The sequence below is a fragment of the Calonectris borealis genome, chromosome 24, assembly GCF_964195595.1.
Source record: "Calonectris borealis chromosome 24, bCalBor7.hap1.2, whole genome shotgun sequence".
Classification (NCBI taxonomy): Eukaryota; Metazoa; Chordata; class Aves; order Procellariiformes; family Procellariidae; genus Calonectris; species Calonectris borealis.
Genome location: NC_134335.1, coordinates 2693189 through 2713136, shown reverse-complemented (window position 1 = coordinate 2713136; position 19948 = coordinate 2693189). Strand labels below are relative to the sequence as shown.

At 42.1% G+C, this 19948-nt stretch overlaps 1 protein-coding gene across 1 annotated transcript; it reads right to left on the bottom strand.

The window, feature by feature from the left end:
• Positions 1 to 1584: 1584 nt before the first annotated feature.
• POU2AF1 (POU class 2 homeobox associating factor 1) lies at positions 1585 to 18694 on the bottom strand. The gene is made up of 5 exons (XM_075172920.1): positions 18588 to 18694; positions 6447 to 6574; positions 5685 to 5727; positions 5323 to 5594; positions 1585 to 3869 (listed from the first exon to the last, which is right to left on the bottom strand). The coding sequence occupies exons 1-5, from the start codon at positions 18601 to 18603 to the stop codon at positions 3558 to 3560; spliced, it is 771 nt and encodes a 256-aa protein (XP_075029021.1). The 5' UTR covers positions 18604 to 18694; the 3' UTR covers positions 1585 to 3557.
• Between the last annotated feature and the right edge of the window lie 1254 nt (positions 18695 to 19948).

The following is a 19948-nucleotide window of genomic DNA, read 5'->3' as shown; positions in this document are numbered from 1 at the left end:
TGGACCACTGTTGTCTTAGACCACTCTATGAACCATGGGCTGAAAAGAGAAAAAGCTCATTCTCGCCACCTAATTTTAAGATCCTGCCAGAGACACCTAAACAAGGCCTATCAACGCCCAAGGCTTCCTTTACAGTAACAGAGAGACAGAACTGGATTTTTCAGGGCATCAGTTGCTCTCAGTCACGCAAAGCCCATGCCCATCCCAAACACAGCTGTTTGCAGGAGAAAGTGGTCTGTATTACCTTTCCTCTATGTTCCTTGGCATCAAGTCTTCGCAGCAATTTCATGCGCTCTGCAGCTGCCAATGTATACGCCCTCATACCTTTAGCTGCATAAATATGTAGAATTCTAAGACAGTAAATAAAGACACCGATCACTGCTTGGCCATGAACCACCCTGGGAGCAAACAGTTTTACAGGGTAGCATAGCCACTTCAGGGGTTTTATACCGAGTATTCCACAAAACCATGTCATAAGCTCCAAAGGGCTTGACCTTGAAAGCACCTGCTCCCATGGAAAGGGCTTCCTACCTCAAAATAACTGCAGCTTTCAAGAGCCCTCAGCAGTCCTGAGCTTTGCCATGCTGTCTCCTTTCCACTTCAGCACTTTCTTTCAGGTGAGATTCGCCCTTGTGCTGGGAGGTATCCAAGTCCTCCACAAAGCCTAGTGTTGGGGCCCAGCGTACCATATTGTATGTATGTATCACTTGTTGGGGTGATATGGCCTCGTATGCATTGGTGATATCTCACCATTCGGGGTGACAAACAGCCTCTTCTGAATCATGTATTTGTAAACAGCCTGTTAAGCTCTACCTCTTTATCAAAACTGCTGGTGAGAGGGACTTATCTTGTGCGTAAGACAAAGAGTTGTCACAACCCATAGCAGTTATGGGCTTGCTGGTGACATGGCCCTCAGCGACAGGGAAAACACTTCACTGCTTCACTTTGGTTGCCTGGTTTTATGGCTGGAGCTGCAGAGAATTGCACAGAGCTACTCGCCACTTCCATTCCCCCAAATCCTATTTGCAAGGGTGCCGGGCATGCACAGGTAGCTTTGCAATACCTCTTCACACACGAGGAGACCATCCTACAAGCAGTAGCGCCTGGGTTTGTTTCGCTCCAGACAGCACCATTGGATACTTTTTAGTCAGAAGCTGGTAGGCAGTCAATTCTTTCCTCAGGTAATTTTGTACCCCCGAGCCACACCTTGCAATTTCAGGAAGTAGAAATGCAACTTTATGGCTAGTCTGATTTTCAGTCAAGCTCAGCATTAGCTGTGGCTGCCCACCCACACATCCCCAGGGATACCAATAGAGGATAAGAGCGATTGAACTAACATCTGAACTGCAGGAGTGCTTCTGTGAGTAAGGACTGCTTGAGTAATCGGTGCCTCCAGGCCATATTTGGATCATGGAGTTCCTCCTTAGTCTGTCTTAATGTGCAAAATTAGCAGAAAGTCTAACAGCTAATCTGTGATTCTAGCCTGCACATATGTTATTGAACTAATTGATTGCTAAATCAATGCTGGGTTACCCTTTTGGATAGGAAATAAAACACTCTAGGCATATGAAAGTTACTGTAGATCTTTATTGAAAAAGATTTTGTCTTTTTCTAATCAGAACAACCCAGAAAGAAATTCTGAAACAGTTCATCATTGCTTTATATTCACACACAGAATTTACATACATCGGAGTGAAAGAAATTTAAAAGCAATCTTAGCAACCACAGGCTTGATTCACAACTGCATTATCCCAGTTTTACCTACTGAACGTCTTTGTACTTCTAAAACTGGAGTAAGCGGTGGTGAACTAAGCTCCTTCTAATTAATTTCTTTGCTGGGTTTTTCTGCAAATGTAAGCCACTAGTTTCAATACACCTGAACTACTGCTATTTTCAAAGAGCTTTATGATCACTTACATGATCCATTGCTTATGTCTTCCAGATTTGTCAATATTAAATAACAAAATATGCTTTGAAAGTCCTCAAGACTTTCAACCTGAGCTTGCAAACCTCACTCAGGCATAAGCTGTAAGGTCACTTGAAATATTGCCTGGGTGGCAACTGGACTGCTGGACACCAGGTAATAAACAGTGTAATAAATTATTTCGCAGTTAGTCTTGCAAATAATAAAATCACCTAAGGATCCTGGGCCTTAGAAAGCAGAAAAACCCAGAGAAATTGTGTTCACCAGCCAAGAGTCCCTTGTTTATTAAGAAAATAATAAACAGGGTTAGAAGGGGATATATTTCCTGTAAATATATTTGCCTGTGGCATGGCACTCCTGAACATCAACAATAGTATTTACAGTTGCATCAGAGGAAAAGGTAAAGCTACTCATTCTCCAGGAAAGAAAATCAGAAAGCTATAAAGAAAATGTGTGCACCTGTGAGCCTGGAAGACTACAGCACAGAGAAATTTGCCATAGCAGTAAGGCATGAGAGAGGTCACTAAGGTTCCCTAGCTCAGCACGACATCACCAACTTCACACTCAAATGCTACAGAACAAACAAAAGTATTGCCAGCTAATAGTAAAGCCGTGAATTCCTTGTTAGACTGAAGTCCAGATTTTGGAAGACCCTAGCTTCTCAATGATCTCCTGATATAGTGCCATGTCTTGCAATCCTGACTCAGGCAAAACTCCCGGTGACTTCAGTGGGACCAGGATCTGCCCATTGGTAGAACATGCAGCATTACCAGCCAGCCAGAGAATCAGCCCCCCGTCTCAAAGGTGGATTTTAGAGTCCAAAAACATTCTGCAGCTGAAAGACCATGACTCCAAACCACTGTCCTATACCTACATGGCTGTCTTCCAATGGCAGACAAGGTGAGACCTTCAAGTTACACCTTTGTGTGAACTCAGACCTTTCGGCTAGGCTACTTTGTGTTGCTCTGTAAACAGGGATGTCTGACTGCACTGGCGTTTAGTTCAGCTGTATTGACTTTTTGTCTTCAGACTAATGCACCTACCTGCACCAGTAGAACAAAACTACACTTTTCATTTTCCTATTTTCCAAAGGAGCAGTTCAATTTAGGAATGAAAAATGTCAATTTAGGCCCCCAAAATGTTTTCTAGTGGCCTAGATCAGATAGAGGTTCGTCTATGGATAGGGCAAAGACACACACATACAAGGCATTTACACTGAGGTCTGGAAAGCAGTCCTATTGAACTAGGTCTTGCCAATATTTAGGGGCAAGTGTGCCCTCACCAAATGCTACAGTTGGCCATGGTTACACTATAGTATGTCAATTTGAGACCATGCCCTGTGTTGGAGGATGAAAGTCACCTTGTGCTGATGCTGAGCACAAGAACTATGCAGTATCAAAAGCCTGCTTTGGAAAGGTAGCAGGAACTGTAACAGCAGAGAAATCTTGTGCTGGGCCCCAGCACAAAGCAAGTTTCACACAACACACAAGTCATGGTGTGCTAGAGGTGGACACCAAAATTGCAAGTAAAGTTCCCACCCCACCCCACAGCCTGCTTTTCCTCTGTACTCAAAACTCACTGTGGTGCCAGGTGGAATATTGAGTAGGTGAGGATCAGGCCCCAGATGTGCAACTTAAAGCCCTTCAACAGAGAGAGCATGGTTTAAAACATACGTATCATTGTCTTCATCTTCTAGAAGCAGCTTCTCAATGGGCAGTGTGCCGATGACTCGCCTGGCATCCTCCAGCTCCTGGGGGGCTGGTTCAGGAAAGGAGATCGGCAAGGGCACAAACTGAGGCCCGGAAAGTGTGGAAGAAGCTGGCTGGTACTGCAAAGTGGAGGCTGGCAGTGCAGAGAGGGGCTGTGCCCATGGAAAGTATGTGAGAGGTGGCTGCTGATCCGTCACCTCGAGCTGAGGCACTACAGCAGGAGTGGTGCTTCGGGGCTGTTAAAATAGAAGAGAAATAAAACAAAATAAAAGCAATTGGCCAGGCAGGGCGGGAGGAGGGCACAAAACAACAGACTAAGGATGCTCAGTCTCACTTTTAACATCCCTTTTCCTGTCTCTCTGCATAAAGAGTTATACTGAGTGTGACAGTTTTCCCATGCTGGCTCCCATGAGAGCAGTGGCTGTGGGTGTCCCAGGTGCTTGCTGCCAGTAGCTCACACTCATGTCAAGTTCCCTCTAGCTTTCTGTTCCCACTACCACCCTCACTGTAAGCCCATGAGACAGTTACACCCTGTGTTGAAAACTGCCGCCCTTGACAGTCTCTCTTGCAAGTTGAATGCATGGGCACAACTTTGCTGCCACAAGGCTGAAGGCAGCTTATTCTGGCCTCTGCGACAGTCTATCCTGACCAGCCCCTATCAGCCAAGGCAGAGCCACATTTGAAATGATAGCCCTTCCTCACCAGTGAAGGCCACAGGACACAGGCATGAGCCTTTGCTGATTTGGTGTGTCATTGTCAGCAGCTGAACTGAAACATTAAAAGGAAAATAAGCTGCTTGAGTTCAATTGAAACAGAATTCTCTGCCCTTCTCCTCTAAGGAAGAACAAATCACCTTGGGTCAGCCAAACAGATTTTGTCCAGACTGAAACCAAATATTCTGCTATGTTTATGCGCTATTTTGGCCTTGCCCTTACATCTTTAAATAGCAATTTTTGAGAAATTTATTGCCAAGCCATTCTTCCTGCTTCACCTGGTGGATGTGTTTTTTGGAATCCCATTTACTTTTTTTTTTTTTTTTTTAAAGTTTGGAATTAAATAGTGAAGAACCCCCTGGATACTTCTCAGATCTCCAGTGGGACTGTGTCCTAAGTGCTTGTCCAAACAGCAGCATTTATTGACTATAATGTGCATCCTCTCAATGAGCTACTTTAATTCTGCTTCCTCAGGTATTCCAAATGCAAGCTGAAGAACAGCTCCTCAAGTTGGAAGTGATGACAACAGTAAATGTGACATTCCCCATTATTATCCTTGAGCTGCAAACAGTATTCTCCTATTGTAAATAACTGTTCATAGACTTGAACAAACTCAGGGCAATGGCAGCCCTGCTGCTGACTTGATGAGAGATGACTAGTTTCCCAGGACAAGAGCAAAGAACAGTGTATGTGTTAATAACGTGGAAAGTCTGGAGGAGTGCAAAGAGCTGGACAAATGGCAGTGAAGTATGCCTGATTTCAGCGCAGCCACAACTTTTTGTCCAGCTCAAATCATATTAATGTCCAGCACAGTGCAGACAGGGCCACTGCTAGAACAACTATGTGGCATGGACGCAAAGACACACAACATTATAGTAATTAAATAAATTATACTAATTACATCCAGCACTCCCCATGGCTCTTACTAGAAGGTGGGGAATTTGCTGTCATTTATACCTAGGTATTTTTGACTTACTGCAAAATTGGTGATCAGTGGTTGAGAAGTATAAGTCAGAACAGATGAAGGTCCAACCAGTGTGTAACTGGGACACATAGGCTGAACATACATATCTGCTGTGTATGAACAGCTGACTGCTTCGTGGGACACATAATCAGAATAAGTGGTCCACTGAGTTAAAGGCTGTAAGGATGTGGGAGAGGGCTGGGAGATCCAGCCAGAACAGAGTGCTCCTTCATCTGTGACAGGCAAGGCAGAGGCAGCAACATCCATATCAATGCAAGGCTGGCCTAAAAAACAGAAGAGGATTAAAGCCCAGTTCAGCATAGCCTTCCCTGCAGCACGGCTGACAAACACTTGGAAAGTCAGGGAAACATTACCCATTGGTGAATAGGAAGGAAGCGGCTGATGGGGCAAAACAACCTAGAAGAGAGAAGAAAAATATTCAGGGATTAAGACCATAAGCATTAAATTCAATCCCCTCTGAGAAGCACTGAGGGACAGAGCATATTAGCTATTATCAGCTGATTATCAGCTACTACTTCAATGTCAGTGCCTGAATGTTCCCACCTGCCTCTACAGAAGGGCCAGGAGAACTGAGCCTGGCAGCCAGTACACCTAAACCCAGCCCTGTTCACGGGCCTAGTCAAAGTCCACGTGTCCCTTCAGCTCAAGAGGGCCTTAAACAATATTTAAACCTTGTGTTGCAGAGAGAATTCCTCTTCAGAGAGGAGCCAGTCAATCTCCTTCCTCCTGGGAGGACAGAGAGAGGTAGGCTGAAAATAAGAAGCAGATAGCCAAGGATGGGTCTGGCTGATCTCTTTTTGTGCTCTTGAACAAGCTGCTTAACTTCCAAGCCACTTTCTGTTCCTAGGAATTAGACCCTGCCAAGTGCAAAGCACTTTCACCCTCCCGTTACGTCAATGGCAATTGAAGGTGCTCAGCACCCTAAAGGCACTCCACCTAAAGTAAAGACATATTTAATGGTATCTCCAGGTAACATGAAGCTGCATTGCCTTCAAAATGCTTTAGAGATGCAAAGATTTCTTTCATTGCCAAAGTATTGCCAGCTGGTGCCAGGGCTGGTCAATCATTTAGCTACTAAGGAAGAATTTTCCGCCTCTGTTTGTTTTTTCTCCTACCGTTGTAGCTGCTGTTGCACTGGCATTATGAACATTTCCCCGTTTCCTTTTCAATAGCTCCTTCACTGGCTCTTTGACACGGACACCTTGATAGGGCCGAGGCTGCGGCTGCTGTTCCGGAGCAGAAGCTGAGAAAAAAACAAATGCAGGTGACATACATTTTCCTTTCCTGCCATTTGCACAGAGCCAAAATCCCAATGGCAGCCTGCTTGTCTGCAGGCTGTACTAGTCAATGTGGCTGGAGTCTGGACTCATAAACATTTTCTTCCTTAGCTAATGATGTCTTTTGGCTCATATGTGATGTCAGATGGCATAGGCCTTTTCTCTACCTTTGCTGCTGGGTGCTGTGGTCACACAGATGGATCATGAAGACAACCTAACCTGAAATAAGTATGCTTGCAATTCCCTCCAGCTGTTAAATAGCTGCAGCAATACCAAGAAACTCAGCCCCTTTTTTTTGCAAAAGAGCATTCATACATAATTCACAGCATGAAAGCTTGCACAGGCTTCGCAGCCGGGATGGTCTGGAAGCCAGAGCTGGCGGTTTCCCTGCCGCGCTGGCAGGTGTTTTTATGGTCTGCAGAAGCTGTGTCCTATCAGGCACAGGGTGTAATGAACATGTTTTGTTGAATAAATAGGCATACTGCTCTAGACATTTATGAAAGCCAGGGAGCACGTAGTACAAGGAAAAGGGGTTGCTGCTATTACGCAGAGGATAATACTCCATTGCTAAAAGCAACGGCTGCCAACAGACCTCCATCTCCCTATGGGGATATATTTTATACACGTGTGAAACGAGAGTAGTAGTGGTGAGCCACACACTCTGAAGGGAGGTGTAAAAGGGCATCCCTCTTCAAAACTTACCAACTAGGTAGACAAAAAACAAAAATAGAGAGAGGCAACAAACAAATGCTGCTTTTCCTCAAACTGTCTCTAGACGAAACCTTTCATTCTACTGCCTTCAATGAGGTTTCAGTGTGTTAATTGTGGTGTTCTACTTTTTTCCCCCCCGCCTTAATCCCTAAGCCTCAAATTCTGTTTTCTTTGGGCTTCTGACAAAAACAGCATGTTTATTTTATTCCTCTTGACTTTATTTGCGTGTATCTGCTTTATGTTGCTTCAGTGCCATTGATCTGCAGTGCAGCGATTTACACCTACCTGAAGGACAAATCACATTGAGTATATCCAGCAGGTGTATAATACAGATTGGTTAGTACATATCTAGCCTATGACATAACATAATTGCTGGCCAGGTAGATACATTAAAAAGTAGAGATTAGATATTCAAGAGAAATACATTATATTCCGTACTTAGGTGCAAGCTATAAATGCAACCCAAATTAGAAAAGCATCCTCATGTGGAAAGCCATTTAACTCATCACTAGTTTGACATGCATACCTCATAGCTTTTGAGAACAGGCAAGTATACTTAAGTGCCATCCTGGACCAGAGTCATGCTTCTGTTCCAAATACAGCTTTGCTCATAGCCTGGCCAGGAGGTTTATAACTTGGTGAGCCGGGATGTGACACAGCTTTGCGGAAATTATGTTGACAACACATCTCAGAGCTTATATCCATTTTGAAAAGTAAAGCTTTTGGCCAACTAAAAAGGCCTATAACAAAGCCTTGCGACAAGTGGAAGTAGAGGAAGCACAGTTCTTCATAAGCCAGTATTTTCAGCCCATATTTTACATGAAGTATTTGGAGGCAATTGATAGCAGAAGGAAACCATAGGATATCAAAGCTCAGGGAGGCCCGATATTTGCAAAGCCACTGATAGCAGTAGTGGCTACCTGCCCCTTTTTACTGCACTTTGATTTGTAAATATGCTAATTGATAAGTTTCCATTGCTAAGGATCGCAACTGGCCTTTGGTTTTATGAAGTAAAGGTGGATATCCAGCTCAAATCTTAAACTTAAAATATTATTTCACCCAGGAAGCATTTATTCAGATTTACATTCTGTGCTTCACATCACAGAACAAGATGAATCATTTTACTTCTGATCATCACTCCCAATTATATGCAATTATACGCACACTGAGATGTTTCTGTTACAGGGGGAGAAAAACTGAGTCTAAATACAGATATTGTAAGTCAACCTCAAAAAATATTTAACAGAATAAACATCTCTGCTTTAATTTCTTTTAAAAAATTGAAATACTTCTTTCCCTTCAACTTTGATCTACCATTAACTCTTTCTGACTTACTACATACCATTTAATCATGAAACCTTGATCGGCCATTATAAATACTTTTGGTACCAAACAGCACAACATTTATGTGTTGAACTGTTGTCTTTGTTACCGTTTATGCATATTGGGAAAATACTTTGCTTTAAGACAGTAGCTGAAGAAAAGATGATTTTTCAGCCTTTGCCTGGTCTATCTTTGCTTTCTGTGGGCATTCTTTGTGAGACTTTAAATTGGGTTACTTGCATTCTTAGGAGTCCTATGGCTTCGGAAATGCAGTTAACAAAGATAATTAAGGTCACTTTAGTTCTGCATACAGGCATCCACAGGCGCTTTTAATACTGTTCACATTTTGCTTTTTAAATTTAATTGGTATTAATTTATCTGAGTGCAAACAATAGACAGTGCTAAAAAGTGCTGTGGTATGAGCTGTACTGAGAATTCTGAAAAGGAGCTGAATACTAGACAGGAAGTCTGAAATAAAGACCATCACAAAGGTGCTTTCTTGGTCTTATAAAAGATTTATTTACATTTGGGAATTATTTATTTGTACTTTACTGGAAAGTTCTTCAGAGTCAGACATTGCTGCTGTTCTTTATGCTGTGTGAAAACATCAACTCCACCAAAGCAAATATGAGCTCTGCTATAGATTGCATGAGAGGCAGAACTGTACCTCTTGGGTAGTATCTTATCCCTGAGTCATCACACTGATTTCAAAGGGCCTCCTTGCAGAATTAGGGTGGGGAAGGATGGCAGTTTCTGGCTCCAGGTTTGGGGGATGGGAAAGAAGAAATTTACTGTAAAAGCTGACAAATATACCTATTCAGGGTTTCCGGTGTAAGCAGAGTAACCAAAAAAAAAAAACACACCAAAAAAAAAAAACCAAAGTCTGCAGAACATATTTCGGTTCCCCCAAGCTGACCTCCAGAAATAAAAATAATGCTAGCACAGCTGCTTTTCCACTGTTCAAGTGTGTACCAGGTCTGAGCATTACAGATGAACCACAGCAAAATGACTTTTGGCTTCAGTGTACAATTCCTCATAAAGCAAAAGAAATATGATAATTCAAAAATAAAAGCATTTTGAGAAATAATGACAATTAAAATATCCTTGTAAAGGAGGTACCCGGATTTAGTAGTCTCCAACTCCTTATACCAGGGTTTCTTAATAAATTATGAAGCCTGCCTTGGACCAAGTTTCAATTATATTTTTATTTAAATCATGAGCTGCAAATGCACCAAGGTCTGCATGCCCAAATTCCATTCAAACAAATAAAAGGGACAGCAGTGCATGTGCTGCAGTGCTCAAGTGCCCACTGTGTTCTAGCTTGTCTCATACAATTCAGGGACCACAGAACAGCCATATGCTCTTCCTTAATAGGCACTGGATCTTGATTTGCAACTGCTCTCTGAAGTTGGAGCACTGTGAAACATCAGGAGTCAAGAAAGAAGAGAAGGAATCTAATCCAATCAGTAGGAAGCTTTTCAATAGTTTCTATGTGTAAATATTTTTTAGCTCATTGCAATGCTTTTGTCAGGCTGCCTTACAAATCCGTGGTATGTGTGTATGCTCAGGCTCCTTTCATCAATGTTATCACTTACTGTATTTGTTGAATGTCAACAAAAGCCTAGCACAAACCTTGAAGACTTTTGAGTAATCTTTCAAACTGGCTGGATGACATAACAGCTAAGGAAAAGGTACCAAATGCAGCAGTCCCACTAGCTCTAACTATCAAGTGACAACAGAAGAAGGGCCACAATGATGTTTCCTTCCAGACGGCTCTGCAGCTCAGCCTGAAAGTGTCCAGACTGCACAGACAAGGTTGAAGGTTGCCAATTTCAGTGTACTCTGGATGAAGATTTGACAACTCCATTAGTGTTGTTGTTAAGGTCAACACACTCATCACTTTACATTGGTTGTCCCTCTGCCAGCTGGTTTTCACCTAGGAAAAAATACAATTTTTCCTGCTGAGTACGAGTCCAAGTTGTGCTGAACATAGCAGGCATAGCCAATGGGGATCTTGCTGTTTGGTTTTGGGGAGCAGCTCCAACCCCAGCTCATGGGCTGACAAGAGCTTCAGGAACACACTTCACAAGACCCCTTGCCCAAGGCAAGTAAAATGCTGAAGAGGCTACTGTGTTGGGTGGTAATCCTATAAACCCTGGCCTTCAGTTGTTTGTGCTTTGGAGAACCTAACTGAGATGTCCACAGTATCTAATGCAACAGTGAACAGTATCCCATTTTTGCATGATATTAGTCATTCCCAGATTTTTGTCAGTACAGTATCTATATGCAGATACAGTCTTTTTAAAGATACCTGCTTCTTACTAACATCCATGAAATGCTGGTCTGAGTAAAAGATCAGGCAGGGAAAGCATACCAAGACATTGCCAAACAATTAAACCAAGCAACTTCAAAATGCATCTTCCTCTACATTTTTATTTAACTGGTGGTGAAATTAGAGGGAAGATAATGGCAAAACAGCTGTTGGAAGACTGCAATTATTGAAACGTGACACGTTTCAGATCACTAAACTTCATATTAGCACCACTGCCCTTCACACACACATGAACTGCAGATCAGTTTAAATCTTCATCCTTTCAAACAAGTCAGAACGATTCCCATCAGGTGAATTTTCAGTTTGAAATACACTGCTAATCTTTAAGAGTTTGCATGACTACCTGCCTGCAACAGCAAATGACACACTTGTCACTGTTTCAGAAGATTTACTATTTCTTTGCTCACACACTGACATGTGATAAGCTTATCAATTGATCAGTGTTAACAGTGTAAATATTTTTCCTCTTTTCTTCTTTCACCTCCAGTATAATAAAAAATTGAAAAGAAACACAATAGAAAACTTTTTCTTATTTGCAGTAACACCAAAAAGCAAACAGTAACTCTTGAATTACAAGAAAAATTTAGATTTCAATTAACAAACTAGTGAGTTTCTGGCTTGGATATTGAAGACCAAATTACATTAGGCAGCTGCTGACATTTTTATTGTACACAGTGAACTTTGGCTAATAAAAAGAAAAAAGTGGCTTAGCTTTGTATACACTACTTGGATGCTTGGACTCTAATCAAAACCTTTTTACAATAAGACATCAATGTCCGTTTAGCAAATGTCCGGACTAAATATTTCATCATGGTTGTCTGCACTTTACATTGACTTCAGATACAGAACCCTTGAAAAATATTTTTTTAAAAGTATTAAAGCTAGTAATATTATTTTGGGTCTGTTGCTGCTTTGGAAATGAATCATGTGATCAGAGCTAACATCAGAACTGAAACGGCTGCTTTTGTGATATTGATGATGTTCCATAGTACATCATGGATCACTCTGAAAAGCACTTTGATAAAGTGTAGCTCTTAACAGCTAGGCAGGCAATCCTTCATATGAGAATTATTTAATGAGCTCTCCTTGCATTTGCACCCAGCCTACCTAACCACTGATAGTAGTGGATCAGTAAGGAAAGACAAGGACATCCAAGTCCAATTTTTAGCTCTGCCAGGATCCCTGTACAAAGTCAAGGGAAGGTCATCCAATTGGTAGATCTTCGAGGTTATTCAGCTGCCCAAGGATAAGTGCTTTAATAGAACTGTCAAAAGCACTTTTCAGTGGTTTTAGAAAACCCTGCAAAGGAGGATCTGCAGTCCTTAGGCAGTTAGATTCCCCTTGAAAACTCAGAACTTTACAAATCTATACAACCAGGAGAAAAACAGTCCTTATTCCTTTTGACTTTCTTGTGTTTGTACTGCTCTTACGACAACAACCTGCCAGTCCCCACAGGGGTATTTAGGAAAGGTTGGAAAGGTAATCCAACTGCAGCCATTCTCATGGCAACCACCAGAGCTTGGATGCTTTGACTCTAATTACACCACCAGTACCCATTTATGCAAGGCAGTAAATAGTTTAATATTTGTTCAGATCTCCATGCTCCCTCAAGCATAGCCATCCAGCTGGGAGGCTTAAAGTACATTACAGAATGAGGCTTCCCCCGTCATGACCAGAGATGATGAGCCCTGTCCTTATTTACTAGCTAATTACACAGTTGCCCTCAATATGTTACTGAGTGAAAAAATACAATGATCTTCCTTTGTCTCTGCTTTGTGGTAAGTCCAGTGCAGGGAAATAAAGCACTGAAATTCATTTAACTGTCCAAGATCCCAGATAGTAACATGACAGGGAGCCACTCAAGAGAAAGGTTCTTCATTTCAACTTCATCCCTGGCCCTCAGCATCCTCCAGGGTGTGTCCCTTTTTTAACTGATCCGATCAATCAGTAAAAAGTGAAACACTCTGAAGTGACCCATCTGCAACTCATGCCCTTGGAAGCAAAAAAATCAGTTATTTCTACCAAGACCCATCTTAGCGAGTTGTGTTGGTGGTAACAGGCTTGGGTGGCTAGTATGTACCAGGTCCCTGGTACCTGTATGAGTTAATTTAGGCCAGACCTCACTAATACATTCTCTGGCTGGCCTGAGAATTAATAATCTGCCATACTGTGCTCAGACACAAAACATATGTACAGCATTGCCAGATAAATCATGAAACAACTCAGAAAACGTTTATCTGTATTCCATTTGGCCATTGCTTACTTCATTATCTTGTCGATAGCCTTTACATCTGAAATGATATGTCTGAAGGCCCCAGGTTTGCATGTCAAGGCCCATTTGAAGGGCTGAACATGCAGCTCTTTTTGCGCATCTGACACATCCCAAATCTCCTTTGAAGTGTTACCATTATTTTTTGTAGACAACCCTGACAAGGAAAACTGGACTGGAGTGGATTATTGTCTATACTCTTTGTCGCAATATGGGTGGGTATTTCAGTAAAGATTTAGTTAAATGCAAAGCATTAAGCAAACATTTGGGCAGAGAATCTGCTCTACAATAAACAGAAGAACTCAGAGCATGAGCAAAAGAGCCAAGTGATGGTTCATTGCTCAGCATAAGGAAATGAACTCAGGAGGGTTCTGAGCATAATTTAATCAATAGACTAAATATTTCACTTGCTTACCAACAACTTAGTACAGCATTTGACTAGGTGTCTTTCTGTTCTTTTACATAGCACTATAACTATCAAAGTCAGTGAAACATATTAATTTGACAGTAGTGTATTTCAGAATTATTTCCAGTATCTTTATTTCAGGTGTTTATCTGCAGTTGGAAGATTGCCAAACAACAAATTAGCCTTGGATTCTAGCAGATCGATGTGCCCTCGTACCCTGCCCGCGCTGTTCTTGGGGGCACAGTATGCTTTTGACTACTGTCCTTTTAAAAAAGGTCTCCTTCACACCTCTGGATGGTCTAAATGAGTGGAAGTCAGGAGAGCACTGTGCAGAACCTACATTCTGTTTCGACACAAGGAAAGTGTTGCAGATTGGCAAACAAAATGTTAACTTTGTATTTTTTCACCTGGATAGAAACAAAATCAAGGGGAGATCTGAAGACACTTGAAAACAACATGAAAGGCTGGCTAGTAATCCCTGCTGCTTTGATTATTCTAATAAAAAAAACCAAACAAACCCAAAAACAGAAACAAGAGCTTCCAAGTGCCTAATAAGAGTTGGATGCATTGGCCATGTAGTGTTGAGAGCTACTAAAAATTATCGGTTCGGAACAAGAGAACCCATATCACAAAGGGGAAGCTGAGATAGACAGAAAGTGTATTAACCATAAGTCTCACCCGCATGTCCTAATTCTTCCCAGCCCATAATACTCTTTCCATTTTAGTAATGCGATCTTTCCATTTAATTGTTTATGTGGTCATTCATAGAGCCTGACACCTGCTTTGTAAAGCATGGATGGGCTCAACTTTCATACTATCCATCTTTCCCAGTGGGGTTTTACCAAAATTAAAACTCACAAGGTGCAGCATATTGCAGTTTCACCTCTCAGTCTCATTATCTGATACTTTCAGAAAGGCTGTACAGAGCCCCACATCTGTTGTGGGCAGAAAAGGCTTTATGCACTTAAAAAGCATTTGGGAAGAGGTTTTCAAAGGTGCAAATTCACACATCTCAGTTGCATGGGAATCCAAGCAGTCAGTGGAACAGCTAAATAGCTGAATGTCTGCCGTATGTGCAGAAATCCCATTGGACTGCAACAGAAGTTCAGTGCCCAAACCATTTTGGCCTAGCCAAAAGCATCACCTAAATGTGAAACTCTTGCAGAATTTCAACCTGCTTGCATACCCTCTCATAACAGAAACCGTTTGCATGAAAGGTACGTTCATTTTGTTTTCAAAATATAACGTGAGGTAACTATCTGCATAAAGACACGTAAGAGGAAAGTAGCTGGTGCTGCCCATCAGAAATTTCCCATCCCTGAAGGGTTGCTGAGCCGCAGAGCGGGCCTGCTTCCATTCAGCAGAATCCTGCCAAAAGCTGGGAAGCCCCGACCAGTCACTTCGCTTCTGCCGTGGGAGGGGATGCTTTCAGGCTGAGACACTCTCTGGGGTTTTGCTGAGCGGAAGCTCTGGGCCCCACTCCTGCAAAGAAGTGCACTGTGCTGTGACCCTGAGGGAACGATTTCCAGTGCACAGGGCCAGCCATGTGAGACTCCCTGGAGGACAAGAGCCTCTGACCATAGCAGCTGAGGGCAAGGTCTGTTAGTTTGCCTTCTGTTCCTGCAGGGCCTTCTGCAGAAGGGTCCCCTGAAGAAACAGGAAACTGCCCTTCAGAAGTTGTCCATGAGAAATGCCCTCTGGTGAGGTCACACCTATTTAAATGAGTTCTTGTGTCACTCTCGGGCTTTCAGTTTGGGAGAGTTTTTTGTTATTTGGTGGTTTTTTGGTGTTCTCGGGTTTTATTTTTAGAGCTGGGGAAAATATATGGAAATGATACCATTCCTTTTGAAACCTCCTATTTTGCTAAAAAACAATGTAATCCAAGTCAAGGTGTCCTGATGGAAGAGGTTGCCAGGACTTCTATGTAGTCTCCTTTCACACAGGTACAGATAGAATAAAAATTTCTGCCTCTGCCTTTGCTTTCAAGCTGGCACTGTGCTTGACCGGAATTGCAAATGCAGCTCCAGCCGGGGAACCAATTCTGTACCAGTAAGGCAGGAATGCCTTAGCATCCAGCCTGCCCTTTCTTCCTCTGGCAACATAATGGTACATAACCTCCTCATATCCCCATATTCCCTAGTCATCCTGCTGTTTAAGCATGTAGAGTTGGACTTAATAATTGTCTTGTTTTTTAATCCAGTCTCCTCCAGAAAACAGGTCCATACTATGAAATTTGCAAAGAAGCCTTAGGAAATTAAATGCCTGACTCCAGTTGATTTGCACTGGCACTTCAGTTTGTGCCTCCCTTTGTCTTCATTCTGGCTCAGTTATTGCAGCATCCTGCTGTCTCTGACAGATCCCAAGCGGGATAAAGGTCTCTTTTACATGTGCCCCAGTACATGGTCGTAGGCCTCTCTAGACTGGTTACTCCATAATACAGCAGCTTAGACTACAGGGAAGTAGTTTACTTGCAGGGTGAGAAATGTCAAACCCTGATATCTGTTCCTGGGAGTGCATGGCTAGGTGTCAGCCTAGGTCTCATTTACCTGGCTGTCTGGCAGGACAGTACAACAGGTGTGCAAAAAAACCCGATGGCTCTTGCCACGATTAGAGCCATCTGTTTCTACACCAAATATGGGATGAAAAGCTTCACCCACCCCTCGGAAGCTCCCCACAGACTTATTGCCCATCTATCCAGGATGCCCTTTTGCCAGAATACCCGAGCAACTCATTTTGGTTTTAATTGTACTGAAACTCTCTGCATGGCAGAGGAAAGCTCCTCCTATTTCCTAGGTAGGTAGCAGAGCAGGGCTTTTATGCTCTCACATTAGCCTAGGGCTCATGCAAGCACACACCAAGTTCCCTGGTCACCCACACTGCCTCTGCATCAATTTATACTTTAGAGCAAGCCAATGGCTCGCATGTGGGCACTGGGACATCCAAACATTGGTGGTTTGAACCAGATGGTGCAGGAAACTTGAGGCCACAGCTGGTCACACTAACAAGAAATATAGGTGCACCAGAGGCACCAAATGGAGACTCACAGAGATCCTGAGAAGTCTAACTTTCACCAAAGCCTTTGGGACTTGGCACCTGAATACCTGTACTGACCTGAGCAATCTACCTACAGTCGCACAGGGGGTCTCCAGTAGAGCAGGCAATTGCACCCAAGCTGCCTGCATCCCAGTCATCAGAATAGTCTTCCTGTCTACCTTGAAAGCCAAAGCACACAATTCATTACTGTAATGGTATAGAAAAGAAGCAGGGTTAATAAGATAACAGTTCCATGTTGGAAAAAGGAACCCTAACCTAATGCAACGACGCAGCAGACATAGACAGCAAATGCCAACAGCGAGCACAGACTCAGCCAGGCAACCACCTGCAGAAATTTCCCCTCAGCCCCTTTTGTGTCTTAGTAAACATAATGCCAGGCTGCTCTAGCAACCAGCCCAGGAGTCAGAGAGAAGCCTGGCCACTCCACTGGCTGCTTCATCTGACCGGTGTGAAAAGGACTTCCTCAGCAACAGAAGTCAAATCAAGGCAGTTACTATGTCTCATGCAGGTTTTCAAAACAGCCAGGAAGCATTGCTATAACAGGAGATTCAAGTCTTGAGAAGCTCACGGGGCATGGAGGGACAGGCAGGTATTGGCCAGAAGTTGTCTTGTCTAGAAACTATCAACAGAATGGCTGACATCAAGATACAGGTTTTGATCTCTTCTCATGCAGGCTTGTAATTCCTGCTTACCTTTGAAAGCACTGCATGTGTCAAAGAAAAAATGCAAAGGAAAAATACCAATTCAGTTACCAATTTTGTTCTACCTAAACCATCAGGTTGTTAGTATTGCTTTGCCATTGCAGAAAAAAAAACCCAAACAAGCCATTAATGGACTTCTGAGATGGAAGACTAGATTCAAGATTTGAATCTAATAATCTTGATTCTGAAAACAGCAGAAGATAAAGCGGGAAACAAGGTGTGTTGCCATAGTACTCCCACTTGCTGCTTAATACTTGTCAGACAAATCGAAACACAATTGAATAAGCAGTCAGAGCTTCTTGCTACAGGACATTACAGTCTACAATATAATTTCGCAAATATACATTTGAGCTTCCAAAGTGTTCAACTAAAAAAAAGCAGGGGAAATGTGTAAAAGAGAAAACAGACTTAACTGCTGATAAGCTCAGAAAGGCATATGCATAGTAAACCAACCTCTGAACAACCTACAAGTTAATATATAAAGAAGATGAATGTTAGTTCCATATCAGATAAGTCACTGGCATAAGTTCAAGAAATTATCTTCTTCCGTTCAGGTATATTGTATTATTCCAGGTTAACAGAACAGCACGGTGAAATGCAAAGGATGACAGCACAGCTGCAAAAATTAGCATCATATACAGATCCATACAGTTGAGAATGAAAAACTTGCAAGAAGCAAACACCTACCTGTTTGATCAGTAAACTATTTGAGCAAAGGTGGGCCAAGAGGAGTGAAATTATCTTGAAAACAAGAAAACTGATTTCCTGTAAAGTCATAACTGTATTGCCCTCAACTGCTTTGTTCCTTATCTTTTTTATTAATTGAAAAAAGTACATATCAAAAAAGGCACAGAAATAAGATTTCTCACAGGTTTCACTTTTAAAAAGGAAAATTTTCTGGTATGTAACCACTGTAACCTTTGATATAATACCTGCATCCTGTTATTGTTTTTATGAATCATAGTCTTCCACTTGATTCATAGTCATGAATGCCAACAAAGCAGCAATGCCTCACTGTGTTAATATCCCAGCTGGAAAATTAGCATCATGCTTTATCATTTGCCTCTCTCGAGCCATGCACCTCTTCATGAGTATCGTCTCCCATGCTATGCTAATGCTTACTTATTCATTACAATCTTCAGCTTTTATCGCAGTTATGAAAAACAAACCAGAGCTCACTTACATTTTTGCCAGTGCATATTCTGTGTCAGGACGGAGTCTTTTTTTCTCTTTGATGAAGATAGCTTGGCTTTTTAATAGCTAACGTGTGTTTGACTCCTTTACGGGGATGTGATAACTGACTGTCAGGATGTTTCTTTCAGCTTTTTAAAAGCCCCATGTTCCCGCTGAACCCTGTGATGTCATCACATCCTCCAACCACAACCACTTCTATATTTTCCCTTGCTCTATGTTGTTCCTACAAGAGCAGTGAACTCTGGAAGATATTATGCACAAAAAGGCACTCAATATCACCAAAATGTATTTGAACAAACAATCAAACTTGGAACCTGCCACTCATGGGGCTTTTACGATAGATTTGCAAAATTAGGTCAAAAGGTTGTACAGCAGAAAAAATACAAGAGTCTTTTAGTAAGATTTTGACCTTCTGTAGCACTAAGGATGGTCTTGTTTCATGTAAGACAGTATTCTGCTGCTTCACATGGCTCCGTACACTTCAGCTAGACTGAACCAGCCCACACGCCATGGCTGCCTGGCCCTTTAAATGCGCAACACTTAAAATACGAAACTTGAGTGTTTGCTCCTGCCTTATGAGAATCTCAACTCCCTGGGGCCACTAAATTTGAACTTATGAGGAAACACCTGTAAACACTTCAAGCCTCATTAAACGAGGACGTCCTTCATTTAAAAAATAAACTCTTTTTTTCTGTTTTGTTTTTATAAAAATACAACACTTCCTACTGAAGAAGAGATGGCCCTTCCAAAATAGCTTGCAAAGCCAAAGGAAGGCTGAGAGAGGCTTGCCATAGGAGTTCGAATAAGTTCTTAGCATTAATAACAGCACCATTATATCTTACCGATTCACACCATTGCATGAACATAACCTCTTAAACCACTTAACATTCTTTCCTCCAAAAATCAGACCATCATGATGAATTTTCACAAGCAACACTGACTTAGGAGCTTCATTCCCACAGAAATATTTGTTGGAGGCTGCACAGTGATTTTAGGGTTCTGGCATACCTATCTTCCTGTTCAGTGTTTAATCACTGAATTGCCGTGGCCCCAAAATTTTCTCTCACAAATTTCTCTTCCCATAAAAAGAACAAGGCAGGATCTGGTCAGTTCTTTGGCCAGGAATCTATTAAAAGAATTCCCTCCTTTCAGGGATGCCAAACACCTCTTGGGAGTAGGCCCATTTTCTGAACCATTTTGCAACATACCATTAGCGTTGCATTTAATGGAAAAACCCAGATTAATCAAATGAAGAGGAATGCTTAATTGTATTCCATCTAGTTCAAAGATTTGTCCAAAAAACACAAAGAAGCAAACTCCAAAGCAAGCAGAGTGGAAAGAAATAAGGAA

Bases quoted from the DNA above. Each gene is read 5' to 3' on its own strand.
- POU2AF1 (XM_075172920.1), bottom strand. The intron at 5,728-6,446 runs GTAGGAGAAAAA...TCTCTCTTCTAG, and splicing joins GTGCAACAGCAGCTACAACG to GTTGTTTTGCCCCATCAGCC. The intron at 5,595-5,684 runs GTAATGTTTCCC...TCTGTTTTTTAG, and splicing joins TCCTTCCTATTCACCAATGG to GCCAGCCTTGCATTGATATG.